General features: G+C 37.3%; 1 protein-coding gene across 4 annotated transcripts in view; it reads left to right on the forward strand.

The window, feature by feature from the left end:
- The window catches only part of CRYL1 (crystallin lambda 1), a 147353-nt gene that overhangs the window by 35089 nt on the left and 99557 nt on the right, over window positions 1-12707 (forward strand). For all 4 annotated transcript variants that reach the window (XM_045188098.3, XM_045188096.3, XM_045188099.3 and 1 more), the window contains exon 3: window positions 1639-1765. In XM_045188098.3, coding sequence (XP_045044033.2) covers window positions 1639-1765 — 127 coding nt within the window. The remainder of the gene's footprint in view (window positions 1-1638; window positions 1766-12707) is intronic.

The raw sequence follows: 12707 nt of genomic DNA on the forward strand, positions 1-12707 counted from the left end.
CAAGGTCAAACCATCTTCCATTACCACATATTAGGCCTCCTGTACCCCCTCAAAACTTGTAAGTCTTAAATTTTGAATCTGTCACTAACCATACAATACTCTATACAGCTAATATAAGCTTCTTGATGAACTGGCTCAGAAGCCACAACCGAAAAATGGCAACACTCATGAGAGATCAAGTATTAATAATTCAGGAGATGAAATGATGTGTTCTTGGGCTGAAGGACTTTGACAGCTTCAAGATAAAAACCATGACATGAAATCATGTAAAAATTATTTGGCTCATGCCCTGGCTGGTGTAGCTCAGTGGATTGAGCACGGGCCTGCAAACCAAAGGGTTGCCAGTTTGATTCCCAGTCAGGGCACATACCTGAGTTGCGGGGCAGGTTCCCAGTAGGGGGCATGAGAGAGGCAACCACACATTGATGTTTCTCTCCCTCTCTTTCTACTTCCCTTCCCCTCTCTCTAAAAATAAATAAATAAAGTCTTTAAAAAAATTATTTGACTCCCTGGCAAAAAAATCCACAGAAGTTTTTGCAAAGTGTGAATGTTGCTTCTTAGGCAACTGTGTGTATATGTGTATGTACTCTGCCTTGTTTATTTAATCTGTCATGAATTTTCAGCAGGACTGACTAATAATTTGTGAGGCGAGTAAAAATGCAAATGAGGGGCCTTTGGCTCAATAATTATAAGAATTTTAGGATTGTGACAGCAGAGCATTGCACCCAGTGTGGGGCCCTCTGACCATGAGCCCTGTGTGACTGCACAGGTCACGCACCAGGGAATTGGTTCCTTTCTTCAACCCTTATCCCAGGGACTGACTAAAGATTAGGATGAAGAACTCCTGCTTTCCAATTTCATCTCCTTGGTTTCATCCTTTTTGAAAAGAAATTTTAAATATTTTTAATTGTAAAATACACAAAATTTACTTTCATAATAACTTTTAAACTTTTAAGCGTACAGTTCAGTGATATTAAATACGTTCACATTGTTGTACAACTATCCATCTCCATAACTCTTTTTATCTTGCCAAACTGAAACTCAACCCATTAAATAGCCCTGGCAACCACCCTTCTACTTTGTGTCTCTATGAATATGACTACTCTGGGGACTTCATATAAATGGAATCATACACTATTTGTCCTTTTGTGACTGGCTTATTTCACTTAGCATAATATCCTCAGGGTTCATCCTTATTATAGCATGTGGCAGGATTTCCTTCCTTTTTAAATAAATGTTTGTTTATTGATTTTTTTTTGGGGGGGGAGATTTGTTGTTCCATTTATGTATGCACTTACTGGTTGATTCTTGTGTGTGCCCTGAACAGGAATCAAACCAGCAACCTTGGTGTATGGGACGACTCTCTAACCAACTGAGCTCCCTGGCCAGTGTGGACTTCTTTCCTTTTTGAGTAACCACCAAACTGTTTGCCACAAGTTTTATGTTCCTACCAACAGTGCACAGGGTTCCAGTTTCTCCACATCCTCACTAACACCTGGTTTATTTTCCGTTCTTTTGATAGTAGTCATCCCTGTGGTTTTTATTGGTATTTCCCTACTGATGAGGGAAGTTGACCTTTTTTTGTTTTAAAATTTGTTTTTTGAAAACTCACCGTGATCACCCTTTCCTTCTTTACAGAAAAGACATGAAGTTGCTGGAGCAGTCGGGTTCTCTGAAAGGCTCTCTGAGTGCAGAACAGCAGTTGTCACTCATCAGTGGTTGCTCTAATATTCAGGAAGCAGTAGAGGGCGCCATGCACATTCAGGTGAGTTAAGGACCTGAGCTCTGTTGGTAAGAGTGGGGAGAGACAGTCTTCCTACCTCGTTGGAAGAACAGGGGAAGATGAAAAGCAGTTAAAAGTGTGGACCTCTTGTACTTCGAATGTCAGAATTATGATTTATGTGATAGGAAGCATTATCCTTTATGCGTTCTCTTTAAACTACTGGGATGATGTTACCTTCCAGAGGTGTTAGGATTTTGAGCAAAAATAGATTTTCTGGACAGCTAACTTTTATCTTCTGACTGAATGAGAGTTTATATTCTTTTTAAAAATTAAAAACATTACAATTACAGTTTATATTCAATATTATTTTAGATGTATTAGTTTTAGGTGTATAGCATAACTAAGAATTTGGGAACAAACCCAAAAGATTGAGCACATATATTTTATTGTCAGCTGCTGATCTGAGATTCAGGTCAAATACAGGAAATCTAGGCTCTCGACTCTGACTCTAAAATTTCTCCTGTATGGTGGAGGTGGTTGAGAACACAGACTTTAAGTCAGGCGATTTTGTTTTGAGCAGTTTTGCAACTTTGTACTGGCAAGTTTCTTAGTGTCTGGGCCTACTTCCTCACCTGTGAAACTGGCGTCATACCCTATGGTGGTTGTGAAGGAACTGTCTGTGCTCCTGTCTTAGGGGAACCTAATGTAGGCAAAGCTTCATTTTTCTAATGGGAAGATTAAAATAATGCTTTTTGAGGTCCTTTTAATATGTAATATTTACATGATGGAAATGAAATATTATAATTAACCTATAGAATGGGATCTAAAATATGAACATATGACCTATTATGTTAATACTTCAAATTTCACATTTCCTGCAAACACTTACTGTTGTTCAAACTCTTAACAGGACAAACACTCCGTTTCCAGTTTTTGTACCCATTAGAGTTGACTTTCTGAGTCTTTTCTAAGCAGAGTTTTCCAGAGAACATTTTTGCTTTCCTCTGAGATGTTTGCTACTCAGAGTTTTAAGAAATCCATATATGATGGTGGCACTGGAAGTTTTATGTTCAGCTTCAACTATGAATTCTCACACCTGTAGGTGTTTTTTTCTGTCTACAGTGGTATGCATGTGGTTTGTGGTTCCACAGTGTAACAACTTGCTGTTACGTTTTTTAAAGTGTCTTTGTAAAACTTAATTACAAATTTTGCAGCCCTAGCAATTGTCAAGTCATGCCCCAGGAATCATTAATATGTTGAAGTTAAATTTCTTTTTTCCTGGACCCATTTTAAAAAACAGGTTCTGTCAGATGGTGTCTATACTAGCATAATTGAATATGTTCAGGCTAATGCTTCTTCCCCAAACAGTCTATTATTTTTCAAAAAATGGAGACCCCTCTACACTGTAGCTTTAAAATGTCTTGCATATAAAGCTAGTCCTTCTTATATGGAATAATTTTGGGGGAATTTCCTAACTTATAATGTATGCAAAGTGCTTAACACAGTACTTGGCACATAGAAAATGCTTAATAAATTTATAAAATAAATTATAATGTAGCCATTTGTGGACAATTTTGGCAATGAACAAATGATATGGGATAACATATGCTGTTCTGTGTGGTAGGTATCTGAAGACTCTGGTGTCTACCACACACAGAAGTAAGGCCAGTCTTGGCCGAACTCTAAAGACTGGCGCTGTAAGGCCAGTCTTTCCTTAATAGATTAAATGGGTGTATTTACTCATATGTGACAGTTACCTGTTGAGCAGCTTCTGATGTGCTCTGAGTCAGGCAGTGTGGGGAGAGAAGCCTAGAGAAATATGATGTTTAATTCCCATAAGAAATTATGTTCTTCACAAATGGTTTTAAAAAATTGAAATTATATTTTTATCTTTGTAAAAGAAACAAAGAAATGGTTTGTACTTCTACTACCACAAAGCATAATGCGGAGGGACAGTAGGGACCAGGAGGATGGAAAAGGTTAATGAAGGTGGGTTGGAACTGATCTGGGCCTTTGACAAGTAGATTTTGGGGACTGGGGCGAGGGCAGAGAAGGGGATGGTATCTCAGAAGAGGTACCTGTGAGTATGGTCCACAGAACGTGAGTAGAGTGGCTGTTGGAGAGGTGGGGAAAGCTGGTGGTTAAATGGAGCCAAGTTGGGAAGGCTGAGCGCCAACCTGGAGGGCTCTGGAGAGGAGACAAGTTAATACATACGAAGTGCCTGGTGCACAGCAGGCAAGAAAAGTACAGTTTAGGAAAATACCGCTTAGGTCCATTATTTCAAAAAATATTCGAATATTTTTGTGCTTGTACTTCTTCCCATTTCTCCTGTTTATTTTCTCTCTTTCTCCAAGATACTTGACATTATACTGTTTGAGTAGAATTTTGTATCAAGGTTTTTATTTAAAACTTCGAATATTTCTTATACCATGATTTGCCCAGGACTCTGTCAGATAGAAAAAGTATAATTTTTGGACTGAAAACAGTTGTTATGTTTATCATGTGATGTTTAACCTAAGAATGACATTAAAATTGAAGGGCCAAAAGACCATGCTCACCTGTCAGGCATCTACTCCTCACCAAGCTTTGTAAGGGTTCCTTATCTTAGTGCCCAGAGACTCCTTGCTAGTTGTACCCCCTTATCAACTCTCAGAACTCCTTTTTATGATTTATAAAAGGAAAAATTCTCATTGTAGAAAAATTAATCTTGGCTATTTGGAGACATTTTTCTTATAAAAATAATCATTACTTTAGGGAATTGTTCAAAAGCAGGAGGCAGATCTTGTGAGTTAACAAGCGAACAAAACCACATTGCTGCCACTGCTTTTCAATGACAAACAGTCCAATTGTAGATGTTACTGCATCCCCAAGGGTGAAAGTCCCAGAAATGTGAGTGTCAGCCTCCACGATGCCTTTGTCTTCTACCCAAACCCCAGTGGGCAGGAGCATGGGTTAGAGTTTCCTAGTACTCTGCTGAAATGTGGGAGTGCGCAAGAATGAAACCTGAATTGCTAGAACTTAGTGCAATGTTGAGATCAAATCTTGCCAGGCAAGAAAAGCTACTACTCTGGAAAAATAAGTTTATCCTAAAAAGCCTGTCTAAAGCATTGACTCTTAAAGAGCCTTAAGCCTCATTAGCTCTGGTACAGAGGCTTTATCTAATCTTTGGAATTTAAGACTTGAGACTGTGGTAGCTGGTAGGAGCCATGGGAATGTTTTATAGAATTATGGAGTTTAAGTGGTATTTTGTTACACAAAATCAGGACAACAGCTGAAATCTAGAAGTACAAATTATATTATCCAGTGATATGATCAGAATTCACATCTACACTTTACCTTTAAAATTTAGAAAATGCTAGTCATTTTGATAAGGACTTTCAGACTTTGTCAGTAATTATAAGAACAATGTTCATAAATACTAACACCACTTAAAAATTCACACATTTGTTTAAAGGATGAGAGTTTAGTAGACTTTCATCTTGGTTCACTGAGGCTCAGAGTAATCCTTTTTTGGTAGAATGGGGGTGCAGGTGGAGGTGAGGGGTGTTCAAGTAGCAAAGGGCGTGTGGGACACCAGCCCTGAGAATATATAGAAGTGCTCATTAAAACTTGAATTTCATTTTTGCTGTTTCATGTGTTTTTTAAACAAATTATAAATCAGATTTGCTGAGGTATAGTTTACATGTAATAAAATTCACCCGTTTTAGTGTTTGGTTCTACGTTTTTACAAATGCATACAGTCCTGGAGCCACCATCACTTTCAAGCTTTACAACACACCCATTCCACCTCCCCCGTCCTCCCCTTGTGCCCTCAGTCCCCTTTGCAGTTAATGTCCTTTCTCCCTTCCCCAGTCCCTGGCTAGCCCCAGTCTGTTTTTTGTCTCCATAGTTTTTCCTTTTTCATAATGTTACTGTATTTTGCTGTGTATAATGTGCACCCATGTTTTCGTGCACATTATACCCATGGTATGTAATCATTATACCCGTGTATAATGTGCATCCTTATTTTTCCCTCAAAAATTTGGGCAAAAATGTACACATTATACATGGCAAAATACAGTATGTAAAATGGAGTCATACTATACGCAGTCTTTGAGTTTGGCTTCTTTCACAGAGTCAAATGAATCTTAGGTTCATATATGTTGTTGTGGTTATCAGTAACTTTTTTTTTTTTATTGATGAGTAGTACTCCACAGTTCGTCTATCCATTCACTAGTTGAAGAACATTTGGGTTGTTCCCAATTTTTAGCAGTTTTGACTAAAGCTAGTATAAACATTTGTGTACACTTTTTTAAAAAGTATTCTTATTGATTATGCTATTACAGTTTTCCCAATTTTTCTCCCTTTATCCCCTCCCACTCTGCTCCCCCAACCCTCCAGCATTCCCCCTGCTTAGTTCATGTCCATGGGTTGTACATATAAATTCTTTGAGTCCTCTGTTTCCTATACCATCTTTTATCTCTCCCTGTCTATTTTATGCCTACTAATTATGCCTCTTCTTCCCTGTACATTTTCCCCCCTATTTTCCCCCTCCCCCTCCCCAATGAAATCCCTCCATGTGATTTCCATTTCTCTGATTCTGTGCCTGTTCTGGTTGTTTGCTTAGTTTTTCTTTTCGTTGTTTTTCTTTTCTTTTAGGTTCATTTGTTGATAGTTGTGAATTTGTTGTCATTTTATTGTTCATATTTTTTATCTTCTTTTTCTTAGATAAGTCCCTTTAACATTTCATATAATAATGGCTTGTGATGATGAACTCCTTTATTTCACCTTATCTGGGAACCACCTTATCTGCCCTTCCATTCTAAATGATAGCTTTGCTGCACAGAGTAATCTTGGATGTAGGTCCTTGCCTTTCATGACTTCAAATACTTCTTTCCAGCCTCTTCTTGCCTGCAAGGTTTCTTTGAGAAGTCAGCTGATAGTCTTATGGGAACTCCTTTGTAGGTAACTTCTCCTTTTCTCTTGCTGCTTTTAAGATTCTCTCCTTATCTTTAATTTTGGGTAACTTAATGATGATGTGCCTTGATGTGTTCCTCTTTGGGTCCAACTTCTTTGGGACTCTTTGGGACTCTCTGGGCTTCCTGGACTTCCTGGAAGACTATTTCCTTTGCCAGATTGGGGAAGTTTTCCTTCATTATTTGTTCAAATAAGTTTTCAGTTTCTTGCTGCTGTTCTTCTCCTTCTGGCACCCCAATAATTCAGATATTGGAACATTTCAAGTTGTCTGAGAGGTTCCTAAGCCTCTCTTCATTTTTTTGAATTCTTGTTTCTTCCTTTCCTTCTGGATGGACGTTTATTTCTTCCTTTTGTTCCAAATTGTTGCTTTGAGTCCTGGTTTCCTTTCTGTCACTGTTGGTTCCCCGAATATTTTGCCTTATTTCACTTTGGGTATCCTTCATTTGTTTTTTCATTTTTTGACCAAACTTAACCAGTTCTGTGAGCATTTTGATTACCAGGTCTTTAAATTCTCCATCAGATAGGTTGACTCTCTCCTCATCATTTAGCTCTCTTTCTGAGGTTTTGCTCTGTTCTTTCACTTGGGCCATATTTCTTTGACTTGGCACAGCTGATAGGTTGTAAGGGGGTGGGCCTTAGGTATTCACCAGGGCAGGACAGTCCTCTTTGCTGTGCAGTGTCTCTGCCTGTGGGGGTGGAGCCAGAAAGGGAACAGTCTGGTTTGCCTGCATCTCTCTAGCGCACTTTTCAATGAACTGTGAGACTGGGAGTGTCTCCCACTGCGGCATCCCTGCCATAGCCCACAGTCAGTTCCGAGTCTCAGTTTCCCGTTAAGTCAGCCCCTCCTATGTGTACACATTTTTTAAATGAACATTTGTTTTCATATCTTTTGGGTAAATACCTAGGAGTGGAATTGCTAGGCATATGGTAAGTGTATGTTTGTCTTTGCAAGAAACTAGAGCACAGTTTTCCAAAGTGGCTCTTCCATTTGCATTTTCACTTGCAAAGTATGAAAATGTCAGTTGCTGTACATCCTGGTATTATCAGAGTGGATTCTTTCCTCATTCTCATATGTATTTAGTAGCATCTTATTGTGGTTTTCATTTGCATTTCACTGATGACTGATGACATTGAGTATATTTTACTATGTTTATTTGACATTCATATAATCTTCTTTAGTGTATTTTCTGGTCAAACCTTTTGCTTATTTTTACAAAACTGGGTGATTTTGTTTCTTATTGAATTTTGAAATTTCCTTATGTATATATTCTGGACAAATTTTTTGTTTATCAGATATGTATTTTGCAAACATTTTCTCCCAATATTTTTGTTTTCTTGATAGTAACTTTTAAAAAGCAGCAATTTTTAATTTTGATGGATTCCAATTCTAAATTATTTTAATGGATTTTGTTTTCCCTGTTCTATCTTTGGGATCTGTGTCTAAATCAAGGTCACAAAGATTTTTCTTCTGTATTTTCTTCAAGGGGCTTTTTTAGTTTATATTTTACATGTATGTCTATGATCTATTTTGTGTTGCTTTTAATACAGGGAAAAAGTTCATTCAATTGTTTTTATGTCATTTTTTTGGAAAAGACTTATTTTTCCATTGAATTGCCTTTGAACTTTGGTAGAAAAACAATTGATTACATATGTAAGGGAATATTTCTGGCATCTCTATTCTATTCCACTCATTTATGGGTCAGTGACACTTATCAGTGTGAATTCCCCAAATTTGTTCTTTTTCAAATTATTTTGGCTAGTCTTAGTCACTTTGCTTTACATTTTAGGATTAGCTCATCAATTTCTAAAAAAAAATCCTGCTGACATTACAGGATTCTGTAAATGTATAGATCAACTTGGAGGAGAATTGACATCTTGACAATATTGAATTTTCCAGTCCATGAACACAGTGCATCTCTCTACTTACTTAGTTTTTAAAAAGAAATCTTGTGTATTTTGTAGTTTTCAGCATATAGGTCTTTTACATGTTTTGTTAGATGTACACATAAACATTTCATGATTTTGGTGCTTTTGTACATGGTACTTGAAAAAATTTTCAACTTCCAGTTATTCATTTGCTAGTATGTAGCAATATAATTTTTGTATATTTGTCTTTCATCCTGTGACCTTGCTAAACTCATCCATTAGTTCTATTAGGTCTTTTGTAGATTCTTCAGGATTTTCTGTGTAGACAGTTGTATTTATGAATATAGTTTTGTTTTTTTCCTTTCTAATACGTTTTACTTCTTTTTCTTGACTTACTGTATTGGCTGGGCCCTCTAGTAGATGTTGAATAGGCATAGTAAGAGTGGACATCTTTGTCTTGTATCTGATTATGGGGGAAGACAGTCAGTCTTTCATCACTATTTAAAGTATATTTCATTGATTATGTTATTACAGTTGTCCCAATTTTTCCCTTTTTGCCCCCCTCCTCCCAGTACCCACCTTCCATCCAGCAACGCTTAGTTCATGTCCATGGGTTTTACGTAAAATTTTTTTGGCTTCTTCATTTCTTATACTATTCTTAACATCCCCCTGTCTGTTTTGTACCTATCAATTATGCTTTATAATACTTGCACCTTTTCCCCCATTCTGCCCCTTTCCCTTCCCAGCTGATAACCCTCTAAATGATCTCTGTACCTATGATTCTGTTCCTATTCTGGTTCTTTCCTTTGTTTGTTTGTTTTTGATTCAGTTGTTGATAGTTGTAAATGTGTTGCCTTTTTAATATCCATAGTTTTGACTGTCTTTTGCTTAAATAAGTTCCTTTAACATTTCATGTAATAATGACTCGGTGGTGATGATGAACTCCTGTAGCTTTATCTTATCTGGGAAGCCCTTTATCTATCCTTCCATTCTAAATGGTAGTTTTGTTGGATAGAGTAATCTAGGTTGTAGGTCCTTGCTTTTCATCACTTTGAATACTTCTTGCCAGTCCCTTCTTACCTGCAAAGTTTCTTTTGAGAAATCAGCTGATAGTCTTATGTATATGCCTTTGTAGCTCACTCTCTCCTTTTTCTTTTGCTGCTTTTAAGATTCTCTCCTAATCTTTAATCTTGGGTAATATAATCCTGATGTGCCTTGGTGTGTGCTTCCTTGGGTCCAACTTCTTTGGGACTCTCTGAGCTTACTGGACTTCCTGGAAGACTATTTCCTTTGCCAGATTGGGGAAGTTTTCTTTCATTATTTTTTCAAATAAGTTTTCAGTGTCTTGCTCTTCCTCTTCTCCTTCTGGCATCCCTATGATTTGGATGTTGGCACATTTCGAGATGTCCCAGAGTCTTCTTATACTATCCTTGTTTTTTTGAATTCTTGTTTCTTCTTTCTGTTCTGGTTGAATGTTTATTTTTTCCTTATGTTCTGAATCATTGATTTGAATCCTGGATTCCTTCCCTTCACTGTTGGTTCCCAGTAGATTTTACTTTTATTTCACTTAGTGTAACCTTCATTTCTTCTTTATGTTGTTGCTGTCCTCAATGAGTTCTGTGAGTATCCTGATCACCAATATTTTGAGTTCTGCATCTGATAGGTTTGCTATCTCCATTTCATTTAGTTCTTTTTCTGGGATTTTGTTCTATTCTTTCATTTGGGCCATATTTCTTTCTCTCCTCAATTTGGCACCCTCCCTGTGTTTGTTTGTTTCTGTATGTTAGGTACAGCTACTTTGACTCCCTGTGAAAGGCACCTGTCTGGATAAATGCTGCTGCTTTAAATCCTTGGTTGTCCCTCTTGGCCCCTCCCCCACGTACAGCATCACAGTGCAGTGACCAGCGTTACCCACCCTGGGGAACACCTAAGGCTCCACCCCTATAAGTAACAGACGCGCCAAGGAAAAAAAAAATGGCCCAAATGACAGAACACTTCAAAGCTCCAGAAATAATTCAAGTAAGCAGCGAACAGATAGCCAACCTATCAGATGCACAGTTCAAAACACTGCTAATTAGGACACTCACAAAATTGGTTGAATCTGTTCGAAAACCAGATGAAAAAATGAAGGCTATGCTAAGAGAGACAAAGGAAAATGTACAGGGAACCAATAGTGATGCGAAGGAAACTGGGACTCAAATCCATGGTGTGGACCAGAAGGAAGAAAGAAACATCCAACCAGAAAAGAATGAAGAAACAAGAATTCGGAAAAATGAGGAGAGGCTTAGGAACCTCCAGGACATCTTGAAACGTTCCAACATCCGAATTATAGGAGTGCCAGAAGGAGAAGAGGAAGAACAAAAAATTGAAAACTTATTTGAACAAATAATGAAGGAGAACTTCCCTACTCTGGCAAAGGAAGTAGACTTCCAGGAAGTCCGGGAAGCTCAGAGAGTCCCAAAGAAGCTGGACCCGAGGAGGAACACACCAAGGTACATCATAATTACATTATTTAAGATGAAACATAAGGAGAGAATCTTAGAAGCAGCAAGAGAAAAGGACACAGTTACCTACAAAGGGGTTCCCATAACACTGTCTGCTGATTTCTCAAAAGAGAACTTACAGGCAAGAAGGGGCTGGCAAGAAGTACTCCAAGTCATGAAAGGCAAGGGCCTACATCCAAGATTACTCTATCCAGCAAGCTGTCATGTAGAATGGAAGGACAGATAAAGTGCTTCTCAGATAAGGTCAAGTTAAAGGAGTTCATCATCACCAAGCCATTATTATACGAAATGTTAAAGGGACTTATGTAAGAACAAGAAGATAAAAAATATGAACAGTAAAAATGACAGCAAACTCACAGTTATTAACGACCACACCTAAAACCAAAACAAAAGCAAACTAAGCAAACAACTAGAACAGGAACAGAACCACAGAAATGGAGATCACATGAAGGGTTATCAATAGGGGATTGGGAGAGGGAGAGGGGGGGAAGGTACAGAGAATAAGTAGCATAAATGATAGGTGGAAAATAGACAGGGGGAGGGTAAGAATGTGTAGGAAATGTAGAAGCCAAGGAACTTATATGTATGACCCATGGACATGAACTATAAGGGGGGAATGTGGGAGGGAGGGGGTGGGCAGGATGGAGTTGAGTGAAGGGGCGGAAATGGGACAACTGTAATAGCACAATCAAAAATATATTTAAAAAAGAAAAAAATAAATCTTTGGTTGTTGGACATCCATACAGTTTGATTTTCTAACAGTTCTGGGTGTTATTTGCTTTGAGATTTACTTGTAATTCTTTTTGTGGTTGTGTAAGGAGGTGAAGCGTGTCTATCTACACCTTCATCTTGACTGGAAGAGCTTAATATCTTTTATTGGGTTGAGGAAGTTCCCTTTATTTCTTAGTTTGTTGAGAGTTGGTATCCTGAATGGATATTGAATTTTAAATTTTATCAGGTGGTTTTCTGTATCTGTTTAGATGGTCATAATGTATTTTCTTTAATGTGTTATCAATTTTATTAGTTTATTTTAGTATGTTGAACCAACCTTGCATGCCCATAATATACCTCACTTGGTTATGATATATTTTTAATATTTTTACTGGATTTAACTTGCTAACATTTGTTGAGGGTTCTCATATTTATGTTTATGAAGGCTATTTATCTGAAGTTTTATTTTCTTGTCTTTTTTTCATCTGGTTTTCATATTAGGGTAATAATGGCTTCATAAAATGTGTTAGGAAATGTTCCTACTGCTTATATATTCTGGAAGAGTTTGTATATGAGTGATTTTATGGTTTTTTATCAATGTTTCGTAGAATTCATCAGTGAAACTTTCTAGGCCTCAGTTTCCCCAGTTGAAAGTTTTAAAACAGTGAATTCAGTATCTTTGGCAGGTATAGGACTCTTAGGGTTATGTATTGCTGCTTGAGTGAACTTTGGAAGTTGTGTTTCTCAAGGAACTTGTCCATGTTGTTTGTCATGAGGCAGGCTGTTGTCTTAGTAACTTTTTAATTTATGAAAATAAAGTTACTTATAATATTCCTTAATTGCCCTTTTATTATCTGGGATTTTTATTAATAAGTCGTCTTTATTCCTAATATTGATAATTTATATTTTTTCCTTTTTTCGTTTTTTAAAATATATTTATTGATTAT

This window comes from Desmodus rotundus, chromosome 3 (genome assembly GCF_022682495.2).
Source record: "Desmodus rotundus isolate HL8 chromosome 3, HLdesRot8A.1, whole genome shotgun sequence".
Taxonomy (NCBI): domain Eukaryota; kingdom Metazoa; phylum Chordata; class Mammalia; order Chiroptera; family Phyllostomidae; genus Desmodus; species Desmodus rotundus.